The sequence below is a fragment of the Oncorhynchus gorbuscha genome, linkage group LG20, assembly GCF_021184085.1.
Source record: "Oncorhynchus gorbuscha isolate QuinsamMale2020 ecotype Even-year linkage group LG20, OgorEven_v1.0, whole genome shotgun sequence".
NCBI classification, from domain to species: domain Eukaryota; kingdom Metazoa; phylum Chordata; class Actinopteri; order Salmoniformes; family Salmonidae; genus Oncorhynchus; species Oncorhynchus gorbuscha.
The window spans coordinates 40,098,374-40,118,777 of NC_060192.1; the positions used below are offsets into that span (position 1 = coordinate 40,098,374).

At 49.1% G+C, this 20,404-nt stretch overlaps 1 protein-coding gene across 2 annotated transcripts in view; it reads left to right on the top strand.

The window, feature by feature from the left end:
- LOC124007011 (glutamate receptor ionotropic, kainate 1-like) overlaps window positions 1-20,404 on the top strand; it is a 116,181-nt gene that overhangs the window by 18,359 nt on the left and 77,418 nt on the right. For both annotated transcript variants that reach the window (XM_046317245.1, XM_046317246.1), the window contains exons 2-4: window positions 3,019-3,186; window positions 7,346-7,440; window positions 15,591-15,753. In XM_046317245.1, coding sequence (XP_046173201.1) covers window positions 3,019-3,186; window positions 7,346-7,440; window positions 15,591-15,753 — 426 coding nt within the window. The remainder of the gene's footprint in view (window positions 1-3,018; window positions 3,187-7,345; window positions 7,441-15,590; window positions 15,754-20,404) is intronic.

Sequence of the window (20,404 nt, forward strand, 5' to 3'; positions counted from 1 at the left end):
GGGGTGGAGGGTTAGCGCGAGTGCTTCTCTAATGTAATGTTTTATGCGTCCTTCACACTCTCGTCCTCAGAGAATGAGTATCTCTAGTATCTCTACTATCTCTCCATCCCTCTCTCCATCTTTCTATCTCTCCCTCCATCCCTCCCTCCATCTTTCTATCTCTCCATCCATCCCTCCCTCCATCTCTCTATCTCTCCATCCATCCCTCCATCCATCTTTCTATCTCTCCATCCCCTCCCTCCATCTTTCTATCTCCCTCCATCCATCTCTCTATCTCTCCATCCCTTCCTCCATCTTTCTATCTCTCCATCCATCCCTTCCTCCATCTTTCTCTCTCCCTCCCTCCATCTTTCTATCTCTCCCCCCTCCATCTTTCTTTCTATCTCTCCATCCCTCCCTCCATCTTTCTATCTCTCCATCCATCCCTCCCTCCATCTTTCTATCTCTCCATCCATCCCTCCCTCCATCTGTATATCTCTCCATCCATCCCTCCATCTTTCTATCTCTCCATTCATCCATCCATCTTTCTATCTCTCCATCCATCCATCCCTCCATCTATCTTTCTATCTCTCCATCCATCGTTCTATCTCTCCATCCATCCCCCCTCCATCTTTCTATCCCTCCCTCCATCTTTCTATCTCTCCCTCCATCCCTCCCTCCATCTTTCTATCTCTCCCTCCATCCCTCCCTCCATCTTTCTATCTCTCCCTCCATCTTTCTATCTCTCCCTCCATCCCTCCCTCCATCTTTCTATCTCTCCCTCCATCTTTCTATCTCTCCCTCCATCTCTCTATCCCTCCCTCCATCCCTCTATCTCTCCATCCATCCCTCCCTCCATCTTTCTATCTCTCCCTCCATCTTTATCTCTTCCTCCATCCCTCCCTCCATCGTTCTCTCTCCATCCATCCCTTCCTCCATCTTTCTATCTCTCCATCCATCCGTTCCTCCATCTTTCTATTTCTCCATCCATCCATCCCTCCCTCACTCTTTTTATCTCTCCATCCATCCCCCCCTCCATCTTTCTATCTCTCCCTCCATCTCTCTTTGCCTCCATTCCTCAATCTCTCCCTGCTTCCATCTCCCCCTGCTTCCCTTTCTCCCTCCCTCATCTCCATCCCTCCCTCCTTGTCTACCTCCCTCCATCTCTCTCTCATCCCTCTCCATCTCTACCTCCACCTCTTGCTCCATCTCTCACTCCGTTGTCATGTCTTCTTCTCTTTCTCCCTCCATCTCTCCCTGCCTCCCTCTCTCCTACCATCTCTCCCTGCCTTCATCTCTCCATCTCTCCAACCCCTGCCTATAGCTACATCTCTTTATTATATCCATCTCTCCCTCCTTCCCTCCCTCCATCTCCCATCTCTCCCTCAATGTCTTTCTCCCTCCCTCTCCCTTCCTCCCTCCATCCTCCTCTCTCTCTCATTCTCCCTCATTCCTCCATCTCTCCCTCATCCCTCTCCATTTCTCACTCCCTGTTGTCATGTCTTCCTCTCCCTCATCCCTCCCTCCATCTCTCCCGTCCTTCCTCCCTCATCCCTCCCTCCATCTCTCCCTTCCTTCCTCCCTCATCCCTCCCTCCATCTCTCCCTTCCTTCCTCCCTCATCCCTCCCTCCATCTCATCCATCCTTCCTTACACCCTCCAGATCATGTATTGTAGATCATGTATTGTAGATCATGTATTGCAGATCATGTATTGTAGATCATGTATTGTAGATCATGTATTGTAGATCATGTATTGCAGATCATGTATTGTAGATCATGTATTGCAGATCATGTATTGCAGATCATGTATTGTAGATCATGTATTGTAGATCATGTATTGCAGATCATGTATTGTAGATCATGTATTGTAGATCATGTATTGTAGATCATGTATTGCAGATCATGTATTGTAGATCATGTATTGTAGATCATGTATTGTAGATCATGTATTGTAGATCATGTATTGTAGATCATGTATTGTAGATCATGTATTGTAGATCATGTTTTGCAGATCATGTATTGCAGATCATGTATTGTATATCATGTATTGCAGATCATGTATTGCAGATCATGTATTGCAGATCATGTATTGCAGATCATGTATTGCAGATCATGTATTGCAGATCATGTATTGCAGATCATGTATTGTAGATAAAGTAGTGAAATCATTCCATTCTCAGTGTACTGTGACTGGGTCCGGCTGTTGAATCCATTCATAATAACATGAAGTAATCCCCCACACAAAGCCATGCATTTTACATACACCAACATGTATCCCCAAAAACCACCCTATTCCCTAGGTAGTGCACTCCTTTTCCCATAGGTCTCTGGTCGAAGGTAGTGCACTCCTTTTCCCATAGGGCTCTGGTCGAAGGTAGTGCACTCCTTTTCCCATAGGGCTCTGGTTGAAGGTAGTGCACTATAGTGAATAATTTGGGACAGAGCCATGTAATTTACATAAACCATTATTCATGAGATAAGGCGATACCCTGCATGTTTTGTTTCCAACTTGTTTTTCACAAATAACTAAATAATTGCTTTCTGGCTTCGTTGCATAATGAACTTTCTCCATCCCCTGCTAATTTGGTAATTCCTTCTCATCAGTTCGTTCTTTATCTCTTTCTTTTCTTCCCTCTGTTATTTATGTTTTAAATCTCCAACTCAAGTGATGGCTTTGTTTGTATGTATTTATTTATTACGAGTGAACTAGTTCACTATCTCTCTTTTTCCCTCGACCACCATCTCCCCCCTCTCTCCCCCTCTCCCTCTCCCTCTCTCTCTCTCCCCTCTCTCTCCCTCTCCCTCTCTCTCTCCCCCCTCTCTCTCCCTCTCTCTCTCTCCCCTCTCTCCCCTCTCTCTCCCTCTCTCTCTCCCCTCTCTCCCTCTCCCTTTCTCTCTCTCCCCTCTCCCCTCTCTCCCCCTCTCTCTCTCTCCAACTCCCCTCTCTCCTTGTTCCCTCCCCTTCTCCCCTCTCCCCTTTCCCCTCTCCCCTCTCTCCCCTTCTCCCCTCTCCCCCCTCCTTCATTTCCTCCCTCCAGGTGGTATCTTTGAGACTCGTGAGAGTGAGTTGGTGAGTGTAGAGGAGTTGGCGTTTAAGTTTGCAGTGAGCAACATCAACAGGAACCGGACCTTAATGCCCAACACCACTCTGACCTACGACATCCAGAGAATCAACCTCTTCGACAGCTTCGAGGCCTCCAGGAGAGGTAACACCGGGGGTGATGGAATAGTTTTACATCGGATTAGTATTGTCTATTCTAAATCCACCCAAAATCAATACTGCTTTGTCTTTATTTTCTCTTTTTTCCTTTCCTTCCCTCTCCTTTCCTTCCCTCCCCTCTCCTTTCCTCCCCTCCCCTCTCCTTTCCTTTCCTCCCCTCTCCTTTCCTTCACTCTCCTTTCCTCCCCTCCCCTCTCCTTTCCTCCCCTCCCCTCTCCTTTCCTCCCCTCCCCTCTCCTTTCCTTTCCTCCCCTCTCCTTTCCTTTCCTCCCCTCCCCTTTACCTTCCATCCCTCCCCTCCCCTCCCCCCCTCCCCTCCCCCCCTCCTCCCCTCCCCTCCCCTCCCTTCTCATTTCCTTCCCTCTCTTTTCCTCCCTTCCCCTCTCCTTTTTCCCTCCCTCTCCCCTCTCCTCTCCTTTCCTTCCCTCCACTCTACTTTCCTTCCCTCCCCTCTCCTTTCCTCCCCTCTCCTTTCCTCCCCTCCCCTCTACTTTCCTTCCCTCTCCTTTCCTCCCCTCTACTTTCCTTCCCTCCCCTCCCCTCTACTTTCCTTCCCTCCCCTCTCCTTTCCTCCCCTCTCCTCCCTCCCTCCCCTCCCCTCCCCCTCCCCTCCCCTCCCCTCTCCTTTCCTCCCCTCTCCTTTCCTCCCCTCTCCTTTCCTTCCCTCTCTTTTCCTCCCTTCCCCTCTCCTTTCCTCCCCTCCCCTCTCCCCTCTCCTTTCCTTCCCTCCACTCTACTTTCCTTCCCTCCCCTCTCCTTTCCTCCCCTCTCCTTTCCTTTCCTCCCCTCCCCTCTACTTTCCTTCCCTCTCCTTTCCTCCCCTCTACTTTCCTTCCCTCCCCTCCCCTCTACTTTCCTTCCCTCCCCTCTCCTTTCCTTCCCTCTCCTTTCCTCCCCTCTACTTTCCTTCCCTCCCCTCCCCTCTACTTTCCTTCCCTCCCCTCTCCTTTCCTCCCCTCTCCTTTCCTTCCCTCCCCTCTCCTTTCCTCCCCTCCCCTATACTTTCCTTCCCTCTCCTTTCCTCCCCTCTACTTTCCTTCCCTCCCCTCTCCTTTCCTCCCCTCCCCTCTCCTTTCCTCCCCTATCCTTTCCTTCCCTCTCCTTTCCTTCCCTCTCCTCTCCTTTCCTTCCCTCTCCTTTCCTCCCCTCTCCTTTCCTCCCCTCCCCTCTCGTCCCCTCTCCTTTCCTCCCCTCCCCTCTCCTTTCCTTCCCTCTCCTTTCATCCCCTCTCCTTTCCTCCCCTCTCCTTTCCTCCCCTCTCCTTTCCTCCCCTCTCCTTTCCTCCCCTCTCCTTTCCTTCCCTCTCTTTTCCTCCCTTCCCCTCTCCTTTCCTCCCCTCCCCCTCTCCTCTCCTTTCCTTTCCTTCCCTCCACTCTACTTTCCTTCCCTCCCCTCTCCTTTCCTCCCCTCTCCTTTCCTCCCCTCCCCTCTACTTTCCTTCCCTCTCCTTTCCTCCCCTCTACTTTCCTTCCCTCCCCTCCCCTCTACTTTCCTTCCCTCCCCTCTCCTTTCCTCCCCTCTCCTTTCCTTTCCTCCCCTCTCCTTTCCTTTCCTTCCCTCTCCTTTCCTCCCCTCCCCCCTCTCCTTTCCTTCCCTCCCCTTTCCTTCCCTCCCCTCTACTTTCCTTCCCTCCCCTCTCCTTTCCTCCCCTCCCCTATACTTTCCTTCCCTCTCCTTTCCTCCCCTCTACTTTCCTTCCCTCCCCTCTCCTTCCCTCCCCTCTCCTTTCCTCCCCTCCCCTCTCCTTTCCTCCCCTATCCTTTCCTTCCCTCTCCTTTCCTTCCCTCTCATTTCCTTCCCTCCCCTCTACTTTCCTTCCCTCCCCTCCTCCCCTCTCCTTTCCTCCTTTCCTCCCCCCCTATTCTTTCCTTCCCTCTCCTTTCCTCCCCTCCCCTCTACTTTCCTTCCCTCCCCTCCCCTCTACTTTCCTTCCCTCCCCTCTCCTTTCCTCCCCTCTCCTTTCCTTCCCTCTCCTTTCCTTCCCCTCCTTTCCTTCCCTTTCCCTCCCCTCCCCTCTCCTTTCCTCCCCTCTCCTTTCCTTCCCTCTCCTTTCCTCCCCTCTCCATTCTCCCCCTCCCCTCTCCTTTCCTCCCCTCTCCTTTCCTCCCCTCTCCTTTCCTCCCCTCTCCTTTCCTTCCCTCTCTTTTCCTCCCTTCCCCTCTCCTTTCCTCCCCTCCCCTCTCCTCTCCTTTCCTTCCCTCCACTCTACTTTCCTTCCCTCCCCTCTCCTTTCCTCCCCTCTCCTTTCCTCCCCTCCCCTCTACTTTCCTTCCCTCTCCTTTCCTCCCCTCTACTTTCCTTCCCTCCCCTCCCCTCTACTTTCCTTCCCTCCCCTCTACTTTCCTTCCCTCTCCTTTCCTCCCCTCTACTTTCCTTCCCTCCCCTCCCCTCTACTTTCCTTCCCTCCCCTCTCCTTTCCTCCCCTCTCCTTTCCTTCCCTCCCCTCTCCTTTCCTCCCCTCCCCTATACTTTCCTTCCCTCTCCTTTCCTCCCCTCTACTTTCCTTCCCTCCCCTCTCCTTTCCTCCCCTCCCCTCTCCTTTCCTCCCCTATCCTTTCCTTCCCTCTCCTTTCCTTCCCTCTCCTCTCCTTTCCTTCCCTCTCCTTTCCTCCCCTCTCCTTTCCTCCCCTCCCCTCTCGTCCCCTCTCCTTTCCTCCCCTCCCCTCTCCTTTCCTTCCCTCTCCTTTCATCCCCTCTCCTTTCCTCCCCTCTCCTTTCCTCCCCTCTCCTTTCCTCCCCTCTCCTTTCCTCCCCTCTCCTTTCCTTCCCTCTCTTTTCCTCCCTTCCCCTCTCCTTTCCTCCCCTCCCCTCTCCTCTCCTTTCCTTTCCTTCCCTCCACTCTACTTTCCTTCCCTCCCCTCTCCTTTCCTCCCCTCTCCTTTCCTCCCCTCCCCTCTACTTTCCTTCCCTCTCCTTTCCTCCCCTCTACTTTCCTTCCCTCCCCTCCCCTCTACTTTCCTTCCCTCCCCTCTCCTTTTCCTCCTCCCCTCTCCTTTCCTTTCCTCCCCTCTCCTTTCCTTTCCTTCCCTCTCCTTTCCTCCCCTCCCCTCTCCTTTCCTTCCCTCCCCTTTCCTTCCCTCCCCTCTACTTTCCTTCCCTCCCCTCTCCTTTCCTCCCCTCCCCTATACTTTCCTTCCCTCTCCTTTCCTCCCCTCTACTTTCCTTCCCTCCCCTCTCCTTCCCTCCCCTCTCCTTTCCTCCCCTCCCCTCTCCTTTCCTCCCCTATCCTTTCCTTCCCTCTCCTTTCCTTCCCTCTCATTTCCTTCCCTCCCCTCTACTTTCCTTCCCTCCCCTCTCCTCCCCTCTCCTTTCCTCCCCTCCCCTATTCTTTCCTTCCCTCTCCTTTCCTCCCCTCCCCTCTACTTTCCTTCCCTCCCCTCCCCTCTACTTTCCTTCCCTCCCCTCTCCTTTCCTCCCCTCTCCTTTCCTTCCCTCTCCTTTCCTTCCCTTTCCTTCCCTCCCCTCTCCTTTCCTCCCCTCTCCTTTCCTTCCCTCTCCTTTCCTCCCCTCTCCATTCTCCCCCTTCCCTCTCCAATCCTCCCCTCTACTTTCCTTCCCTCTCCTCTACTTTCCTTCCCTCTCCTCCCCTCATCCCCTCCCTCCTTACCTCTCCTCCCTTCTCCTTCTCTCCCCTCCTCTCCTCCCCCTCACCCCCACCTCTCCTCCTCCTTTCCTCATTCTCCTCCTCTCCCCTCCCCTCTTCTCTCTTCCTCCACTCTCCTCTCATCCTCTCACCCCGCTCACCTCTCCTCCCGTCCTCCACTCCTTCCCTCATCCCCTCACCCCCCCTCACCTCTCCTCCCCTCACCCCACTCCTCCCCTCATCCCCCTAACCCCCCTCCCTTCTCCTCCTCTCACCTCCTCTCCTCTCCCCTAACCCCCTCCTCCACTCACCCCCTCCCATCTCTTCTCCCCTAATCCCTTTCTCCCTTCACCCCCTCCCATCTCCTCTCCCCTCCTCCCCTCACCCCCTCTCCCTCCCCTAATCTCCTCCTCCCCTCACCCCCTCCCATCTCCTCTCCCCTAATCCCCTCCTCCCCTCATCCCCCTCCCATCTCCCCTCCCCTCCTCCCCTTACCCCCCACCCCTCTCCTCTCCCCTAATCCCCTCCTCCCCTCACCCACCTCCTCTCCCCTCCTCCCCAGTGTGTGACCAGTTGGCTCTGGGTGTATCTGCAGTGTTTGGCCCGTCCCACAGCTCCTCAGTCAGTGCTGTCCAGTCCATCTGTAACGCCCTGGAGGTGAAAGAGCATCACATTACAACATAACATCAGATAAAGTTAGACAATATCACATTCAGAGTTAATATAAAATAACATCTGAAAAATAAATCACTGTAACATAGGATGACATGACACCATGAGGACATGACACCATGAGGACATGACACCATGAGGACATGACACCATGATGACATGACACCATGAGGACATGACACCATGAGGACATGACACCATGATGACATGACACCATGAGGACATGACACCATAACATGACACCATGAAGACATGACACCATGAGGACATGACACCATGATGACATGACACCATAACATGACACCATGAAGACATGACACCATGAGGACATGACACCATGAGGACATGACACCATGAGGACATGACACCATGAAGACATGACACCATGAGGACATGACACCATGAGGACATGACACCATGAGGACATGACACCATGAAGACATGACACCATGAGGACATGACACCATGATGACATGACACCATAACATGACACCATGACATGACACCATGAGGACATGACACCATGAGGACATGACACCATGAGGACATGACACCATGAATGAGGACATGACACCATGAGGACATGACACCATGAGGACATGACACCATGAGGACATGACACCATGAGGACATGACACCATGAGGATATGACACCATGATGACATGACACCATGATGACATGACACGATGAGGACATGACACCATGAGGACATGACACCATGAGGACATGACACCATAACATGACACCATGAGGACATGACACCATGAGGACATGACACCATGAGGACATGACACCATGAGGACATGACACCATAACATGACACCATAACATGACACCATGAGGACATGACACCATGAAGACATGACACCATGAGGACATGACACCATGAGGACATGACACCATAACATGACACCATGAGGACATGACACCATGAGGACATGACACCATGAGGACATGACACCATGAGGACATGACACCATGAGGACATGACACCATGAGGACATGACACCATGATGACATGACACCATAACATGACACCATGAGGACATGACACCATGAGGACATGACACCATAACATGACACCATGAGGACATGACACCATGACATGACACCATGAGGACATGACACCATGAGGACATGACACCATGATGACATGACACCATAACATGACACCATGAGGACATGACACCATGAGGACATGGCACCATGAGGACATGACACCATGACATGACACCATGAGGACATGACACCATGAGGACATGACACCATGATGACATGACACCATAACATGACACCATGAGGACATGACACCATGAGGACATGACACCATGAGGACATGACACCATGAGGACATGACACCATGACATGACACCATGAGGACATGACACCATGAGGACATGACACCATAACATGACACCATGAGGACATGACACCATAACATGACACCATGAGGACATGACACCATGAGGACATGACACCATGAGGACATGACACCATGAAGACATGACACCATGAGGACATGACACCATGAGGACATGACACCATGAGGACATGACACCATGAACATGACACCATGAGGACATGACACCATGACATGACACCATAACATGACACCATGAGGACATGACACCATGACATGACACCATGAGGACATGACACCATGAAGACATGACACCATGACATGACACCATAACATGACACCATGAGGACATGACACCATGAGGACATGACACCATGAGGACATGACACCATGAAGACATGACACCATGAGGACATGACACCATGAGGACATGAAGACATGACACCATGAGGACATGACACCATGAGGACATGACACCATAACATGACACCATGAGGACATGACACCACGAGGACATGACACCATGAGGACATGACACCATGAGGACATGACACCATAACATGACACCATGAAGACATGACACCATGAAGACATGACACCATGAGGACATGACACCATGAGGACATGACACCATGAGGACATGACACCATGAGGACATGACACCATGAGGACATGACACCATGAGGACATGACACCATGAGGACATGACACCATGAGGACATGACACCATAACATGACACCATGAGGACATGACACCATGAGGACATGACACCATGAGGACATGACACCATAACATGACACCATGAGGACATGACACCATGAGGACATGACACCATAACATGACACCATGAGGACATGACACCATGACATGACACCATGAGGACATGACACCATGAGGACATGACACCATGATGACATGACACCATAACATGACACCATGAGGACATGACACCATGAGGACATGGCACCATGAGGACATGACACCATGACATGACACCATGAGGACATGACACCATGAGGACATGACACCATGAGGACATGACACCATAACATGACACCATGAGGACATGGACATGACACCATGAGGACATGACACCATGAGGACATGACACCATGAGGACCATGACACCATGACATGACACCATGAGGACATGACACCATGAGGACATGACACCATAACATGACACCATGAGGACATGACACCATAACATGACACCATGAGGACATGACACCATAACATGACACCATGAGGACATGACACCATGAGGACATGACACCATGAGGACATGACACCATGACATGACACCATAACATGACACCATGACATGACACCATGAGGACATGACACCATAACATGACACCATGAGGACATGACACCATGAAGACATGACACCATGAGACATGACACCATGAGGACATGACACCATGAGGACATGACACCATAACATGACACCATGAGGACATGACACCATGAGGACATGACACCATGAAGACATGACACCATGAGGACATGACACCATGAGGACATGACACCATGAGGACATGACACCATGACATGACACCATAACATGACACCACGAGGACATGACACCATGACATGACACCATGAGGACATGACACCATGAAGACATGACACCATAACATGACACCATGAGGACATGACACCATGAGGACATGACACCATGACATGACACCATGAGGACATGACACCATGAGGACATGACACCATGAAGACATGACACCATGAGGACATGACACCATGAAGACATGACACCATGAGGACATGACACCATGACATGACACCATGAGGACATGACACAATGAGGACATAACACCATGAGGACATGACACCATGAAGACATGACACCATGAGGACATGACACCATGAGGACATGACACCATAACATGACACCATAACATGACACCATGAGGACATGACACCATGAGGACATGACACCATGAGGACATGACACCATAACATGACACCATGAAGACATGACACCATGAAGACATGACACCATGAGGACATGACACCATGAGGACATGGCACCATGAGGACATGACACCATGAGGACATGACACCATGAGGACATGACACCATGAGGACATGACACCATGAGGACATGACACCATAACATGACACCATGAGGACATGACACCATGAGGACATGACACCATGAGGACATGACACCATGAGGACATGACACCATAACATGACACCATGAGGACATGACACCATGACATGACACCATGAGGACATGACACCATGAGGACATGACACCATGATGACATGACACCATAACATGACACCATGAGGACATGACACCATGAGGACATGACACCATGAGGACATGACACCATGATGACATGACACCATGAGGACATGACATCATGAGGACATGACACCATGAGGACATGACACCATGATGACATGACACCATGATGACATGACACCATGAGGACATGACACCATAACATGACACCATGAAGACATGACACCATGATGACATGACACCATAACATGACACCATGAAGACATGACACCATGAGGACATGACACCATGAGGACATGACACCATGAACACATGACACCATGAGGACATGACACCATGAGGACATGACACCATGAGGACATGACACCATGAAGACATGACACCATGAGGACATGACACCATGATGACATGACACCATGAGGACATGACACCATAACATGACACCATGAGGACATGACACCATGAGGACATGACACCATGAGGACATGACACCCATGACACCATGAGGACATGACACCATGAGGACATGACACCATGAGACATGACATGACACCATGAGGACATGACACCATGATGACATGACACCATGATGACATGACACGATGAGGACATGACACCATGAAGACATGACACCATGAGGACATGACACCATAACATGACACCATGAGGACATGACACCATAACATGACACCATGAGGACATGACACCATGAGGACATGACACCATGAGGACATGACACCATGAGGACATGACACCATGAGGACATGACACCATAACATGACACCATGAGGACATGACACCATGAGGACATGAGGACATGACACCATGAGGACATGACACCATGAGGACATGACACCAAAAACATGACACCATGAGGACATGACACCATGAGGACATGACACCATAACATGACACCATGAGGACATGACACCATAACATGACACCATGAAGACATGACACCATGAAGACATGACACCATGAGGACATGACACCATGACATGACACCATGAGGACATGACACCATGAGGACATGACACCATGAGGACATGACACCATGAAGACATGACACCATGAGGACATGACACCATGAGGACATGACACCATAACATGACACCATAACATGACACCATGAGGACATGACACCATGAGGACATGACACCATGAGGACATGACACCATGAGGACATGACACCATAACATGACACCATGAAGACATGACACCATGAAGACATGACACCATGAGGACATGACACCATGAGGACATGGCACCATGAGGACATGACACCATGACATGACACCATGAGGACATGACACCATGAGGACATGACACCATGAGGACATGACACCATAACATGACACCATGAGGACATGACACCATGAGGACATGACACCATGAGGACATGACACCATGACATGACACCATGACATGACACCATAACATGACACCATGAGGACATGACACATGAAGACATGACACCAGGACATGACACCATAACATGACACCATGAGGACATGACACCATGACATGACACCATGAGGACATGACACCATGAGGACATGACACCATGATGACATGACACCATAACATGACACCATGAGGACATGACACCATGAGGACATGGCACCATGAGGACATGACACCATGACATGACACCATGAGGACATGACACCATGATGACATGACACCATAACATGACACCATGAGGACATGACACCATGAGGACATGGCACCATGAGGACATGACACCATGAGGACATGACACCATGACATGACACCATGAGGACATGACACCATGAGGACATGACACCATAACATGACACCATGAGGACATGACACCATAACATGACACCATGAGGACATGACACCATAACATGACACCATGAGGACATGACACCATGAGGACATGACACCATGAGGACATGACACCATGAGGACATGACACCATGAGGACATGACACCATAACATGACACCATGACATGACACCATGAGGACATGACACCATAACATGACACCATGAGGACATGACACCATGAAGACATGACACCATGAGGACATGACACCATGAGGACATGACACCATAACATGACACCATGAGGACATGACACCATGAGGACATGACACCATGATGACACCATGACATGACATGACACCATGAGGACATGACACCATGATGAGGACATGACACCATGATGGACATGACACCATGACATGACACCATAACATGACACCACGAGGACATGACACCATGACATGACACCATGAGGACATGACACCATGAAGACATGACACCATAACATGACACCATGAGGACATGACACCATGAGGACATGACACCATGACATGACACCATGAGGACATGACACCATGAGGACATGACACCATGAGGACATGACACCATGAAGACATGACACCATGAGGACATGACACCATGAAGACATGACACCATGAGGACATGACACCATGACATGACACCATGAGGACATGACACCATGAGGACATGACACCATGAGGACATGACACCATGAATGACATGACACCATGAGGACATGACACCATGAGGACATGACACCATGAACATGACACCATGAGGACATGACACATGACACCATGAGGACATGACACCATGAGGACATGACACCATGAGGACATGACACCATGAGGACATGACACCATAACATGACACCATGAAGACATGACACCATGAAGACATGACACCATGAGGACATGACACCATGAGGACATGACACCACGAGGACATGACACCATGAGGACATGACACCATGAGGACATGACACCATGATGACATGACACCATAACATGACACCATGAGGACATGGCACCATGAGGACATGACACCATGAAGACATGACACCATGACATGACACCATGAGGACATGACACCATGAGGACATGACACCATGAGGACATGACACCATAACATGACACCATGAGGACATGACACCATAACATGACACCATGAGGACATGACACCATGAAGACATGACACCATGAGGACATGACACCATAACATGACACCATGAGGACATGACACCATGAGGACATGACACCATGAGGACATGACACCATGAGGACATGACACCATGAGGACATGACACCATGAGGACATGACACCATGACATGACACCATAACATGACACCATGAGGACATGACACCATGACATGACACCATGAGGACATGACACCATGAAGACATGACACCATAACATGACACCATGAGGACATGACACCATGAGGACATGACACCATGACATGACACCATGAGGACATGACACCATGAGGACATGACACCATGAGGACATGACACCATGAAGACATGACACCATGAGGACATGACACTATGAAGACATGACACCATGAGGACATGACACCATGACATGACACCATGAGGACATGACACCATGAGGACATGACACCATGAGGACATGACACCATGAAGACATGACACCATGAGGACATGACACCATGAGGACATGACACCATAACATGACACCATAACATGACACCATGAGGACATGACACCATGAGGACATGACACCCATGAGGACATGACACCATGAGGACATGACACCATAACATGACACCATGAAGACATGACACCATGAAGACATGACACCATGAGGACATGACACCATGAGGACATGACACCATGAAGACATGACACCATGAAGACATGACACCATGAAGACATGACACCATGAGGACATGACACCATAACATGACACCATGAGGACATGACACCATGAAGACATGACACCATGAAGACATGACACCATGAGGACATTACACCATAACATGACACCATGAAGACATGACACCATGAAGACATGACACCATAACATGACACCATGAAGACATGACACCATGAAGACATGACACCATAACATGACACCATGAAGACATGACACCATGAGGACATGACACCATGAGGACATGACACCATAACATGACACCATGAAGACATGACACCATGAGGACATGACACCATGAGGACATGACACCATAACATGACACCATGAGGACATGACACCATGAGGACATGACACCATGAGGACATGACACCATGAGGACATGACACCATAACATGACACCATGAGGACATGACACCATGAGGACATGACACCATGAGGACATGACACCATGAGGACATGACACCATGAGGACATGACACCATAACATGACACCATAACATGACACCATGAGGACATGACACCATGAGGACATGACACCATGACATGGCACCATAACAAACCAAAGGAGAGGAGAGTATGGTGTTTTTACATTCATATACTGGTGTTTTTACATTCATATACTGGTGTTTTTACATTCTTATCACACCGGTGTTTTTGATAGTTACACGTTATCCCGACCACGATCTTGCTATACGTTGTGTTTACAACATGATGAGGTAGGGGGAGAAAAAATAGAAATGAGAATACATTTAAATGAACATTTTAAATTGTATTGTTCGTCCCGGCTAAGGTACCTCACATCCAGACGCGCTGGAAACACCCGTCAGTGGACAACAGAGACACATTTTACATCAACCTCTACCCAGAATACACTGCAATCTCCAGAGCCATACTGGACATAGTGACTTTCTTCAAGTGGAAGAGCCTAACAGTGGTCTACGAGGATAGCACAGGTAGGAGCGCACGCACGCACACACGCACACACACACACACACATAGACACATACCCACACACACACACACACACACATAGACACATACCCACACACACACACACACACACATAGACACATACCCACACACACACACACACACACACACACACACACACACACACACACACACACACACACACACACACACACACACACACACACACACACACACACACACACACACACGTGCGCACACGCACAAACGCACACACACACGTGCGCACACGCACAAATGCACACGCACACACACACACACACACACACGCAAATGCACACGCACGCACACACACACACACACACACACACACACACACACACACACACACACACACACACACACACACACACACACACACACACACACACACACACACACACACACACACACACACACACACACACACATACACACACACACACACACACACACACACACGCACAGATACACACACACACACATACACACAGACACACACGCTGTGCATTGTGTTGTGTGACAAAACTGCACATTTTAGAGTGGCCATTTATTGTGCCCAGCACCAGATATGCCACACCTGTCAGGTGGATGTATCTATTATGATTATCTTGGTAAAGGAGAAATGTTCACTAACAGGGAGAAGAAACATCTTGTTTTAAATACGCTTTTTGTGCGTATGGAACATTTCTGGGATCTTTTATTTCAGCTCAGTAAACATGGGACCATGTGTTGCATTTTACATTTGTGTCCAGTGTGTGTGTGTGTGTGTGTGTGTGTGTGTGTGTGTGTGTGTGTGTGTGTGTGTGTGTGTGTGTGTGTGTGTGTGTGTGTGTGTGTGTGTGTGTGTGTGTGTGTGTGTGTGTGTGTGTGTGTGTGTATTTACAAACCCTCAGTCCAGCCTCTCTCAGCCTATAGCGGACAGTCTGAGCAGTGATGGAGGAATTTGTGTGTTCCTGGTGTAACTCGGGCAGTTGTTGTTTCCATCCTGTACCTGACCTGCAGGTGTGATGTTCGGATGTACCGATCCTGTGCAGGTGTTGTTACACGTGGTCTGCCACTGCGAGGACGATCAGCTGTCCGTCCTGTCTCCCTGTAGCGCTGTCTTAGGCGTCTCACAGTACAGGCATTGCAATGTATTGCCCTGGCCACATCTGCAGTCCTCATGCCTCCTTGCAGCATGCCTAAGGCACGTTCACACTGATGAGCAGGGACCCTGGGCATCTTTCTTTTGGTGTTTTTCAGAGTCAGTAGAAAGGCCTCTTTAGTGTCCTTTCATAACTGTGACCTTAATTGCCTACCATCTGTAAGCTGTTAGTGTCTTAACGACCGTTCCACAGGTGCATGTTCACTAATTGTTTATGGTTCATTGAACATGGGGAAACAGTGTTTACAGGTTTTTCCAACTGCTTACACACATTTTTCAAAACTCTACACACAATTCCCAAAACTGCACACACAAAATGCAAAATGCCTCACATCTCCTTCAAAATATAACACGGCATTCAAAATGCCATAAACACGTGTCAGAATGAAGCATTTGCATCAAATGGCAAACACTGCTTTCATAAAAGGACATTTTTGGATATACCATGTAAACACCGTTGTTCTAAATCTAAAGCTCTTTGGTCTTTCATAGACTTATATCTACATTTCAATACAATGTTCTACAGTGAAAGTCATCTGCTGAGAGGGTAACAAGTACACTGTAAACACCAATGCAATGTAGAAACAGAAAATATTTATTAGGCCAAACATTACTGTTGTATACAGTAGCATACAACAAAACCATAAACATATGTAAACCAAAAGTATATTCTTTAGAATACAGTAAAGAACAATTGTGTGTGTGGGGTCCCAAGGGGGCAGTCCAGGAATTGGTAGGGGGGGGGACAGTCACCAGTGCTAAGCTACGCTACATCTCTTCTCCGGCCTGGGTCTGGCCACAATACTTCGTCCACATCACAAGATACGTTTTCTCTTGCCAAACATGGAGGGAAGTATCTCCTAGCATGTCGTATCCAACCTCTCTGTCCCCACATGGAGGGAAGTATCTCCTAGCATGTCGTATCCAACCTCTCTGTCCCCACATGGAGGGAAGTATCTCCTAGCATGGTGTATCCAACCTTGGACAGAGTCAACCTCTATGTCCCCACATGGAGGGAAGTATCTCCTAGCATGGCGAATCCAACCTTGGACAGAGTCAACCTCTATGTCCCCACATGGATGGGAAGTATCTCCTAGCATGGCATATCCAACCTCTATGCGTATCCAACCATCTATGTCCCCACATGGAGGGAAGTATCTCCTAGCATGGGTATCCAACATCGTCCCCACATGGAGGGAAGTATCTCTAGCATCCACCTATGTCCCCACATGGTACAGCATGGGCAACATCTATGTCCCCACATGGATGGGAAGTCGCTCTGGATATCTCTAAATGACTTAAATGTAAATAGTAAATGGAGTATCCAACCTCTATGTCCCCACATGGAGCATGGAGTATCAACATCTATGTCCCCACATGGAGGGAAGTATCTCCTAGCATGGAGTATCCAACATCTATGTCCCCACATGGAGGGAAGTATCTCCTAGCATGGAGTATCCAACCTCTATGTCCCCACATGGAGGGAAGTATCTCCTAGCATGGAGTATCCAACATCTATGTCCCCACATGGAGGGAAGTATCTCCTAGCATGGAGTATCCAACATCTATGTCCCCACATGGAGGGAAGTATCTCCTAGCATGACGTATCCAACCTCTATGTCCCCACATGCGTCCGCCATTGCCTGGAGAAGCGGCTGTACATTACTGTAATGATAAAATAGTCATTTAGATAGTTGCATACCTGTTCTCATTTCTGAAGGTTCGAATTATGGACGCCACTGTAAATCGACTCTCAGTCCAGCCTCTCTCATGGTCAAACCGTGGTTGATCACATGATCAAGTGTAGCATTTTGATTGGTTGTGTTTGGAAAAGGAAAGCAAGTCACTTCCTGTTAAAAAAATTGTTTTAGGTAGAGAATTGTGTGTAGTGTTTTGAAAAAAATGTTTTATGCAATTGACAACTGAGTCAAAGGCTGAGAAATAGCTTCTGGTTTTGGATATTTGGTGTGTAGTTTTGTAATTTGAGTGAGAGGTTCCAAAAATCGTGTGACATGAAAAGATTTTGTGTATAAGCAGTTGGAAAAAACTGCAATCAGTGTTTATCCCATTGAGATATGTACTGTATAAATACCTATTAACTAGTGTTTATCCCATTGAGATATGTACTGTATAAATACCTATTCATTCTGTGGTGCATCGTTTTATATGATGGGCTTGTTGTGTGTCGTATCAGAGGTCACCCGGTCTCTACCATGGCAACAGATTTTCACTTGGTTCTCTGGTCTGAGCCAACATGGGTGCCACGACATTGGTCGGGCTTCTAAGTGAGTGAGTGAGACACACACACACACACAGAGATACACACAAAGACCCAACATATTCATGAGTAAACAAAAGATAATTCTTTCCAATGTGTCAAGTAATTAACAAAAGAACTGAGCAAACTAGAATGCTATTTGGCTCTAAACAGAGAGTACACAGTGGCATAATACCTGTCCACTGTGACTGATCCCAAATTAACAAAATCATGGTGAGCATAGCCTTGCTATTCAGAGAGGCTCCTGTAGGCAGACCAGGCTATGTGTTATGCAGGTGAATGAGGACCCAAAAGCGACTTAACAGAAACAGAGTCTTTATTCCAGTCTTAAACAAAAACGATAATCCTGGATATTATCTAGGTAAATGCAAAAACAGGAAAACTGAAATCCACTCGTCAGTAGAGAGGAACGACTGGAGACGCGACCACAGACTGCAGGTCGCTTCGGGAAGGCACCGGCCGTAGCTGACATTGACACCTGCTCACATGCAGCATCTGAAGAAGGTAAAAACACGACAGGGCGGAACAAGGACACAGAACAGCGAACATCAAACAAGGATCCGACAAGGACAGAAGCGGAAAACAGAGGGAGAAATAGGGACTCTAATCAGAGGGCAAAATAGGGGACAGGTGTGAAAGAGTAAATGAGGTAGTTAGGAGAATGAGGAACAGCTGGGAGCAGGAACGGAACGATAGAGAGAGAGAGAGTGAGAGAGGGAGAGAGGGAGGGGGAGAGAGAGGGATAGAAAGAGGGAAAGAACCTAATAAGACCAGAAGAGGGAAACGAATGGAAGGGAAGCACAAAGACAAGACAGGATAATCAATGACAAAACATGACAGTACCCCCCCACTCACCGAGCGCCTCCTGGCGCACTCGAGGAGGAACCCTGGTGGCAACGGAGAAAATCATCAATCAACGAACGGTCCAGCACGTCCCGAGATGGAACCCAACTCCTCTCCTCAGGACCGTAACCCTCCCAATCCACTAAGTACTGGTGACCACGTCCCCGAGAACGCATGTCCATGATCTTCCGTACCTTGTAAATAGGTGCGCCCTCGACAAGGATGGGGGGGGAGGGAAGATGAACGGGGGTGCGAAGAAAAGGCTTGACACAGGAGACATGGAAGACAGGGTGGACGAAGAATCTTCGTCGCGGAAGAAGCAGTCGCACAGCGACAGGATTGACGACCTGAGAGACACGGAACGGAC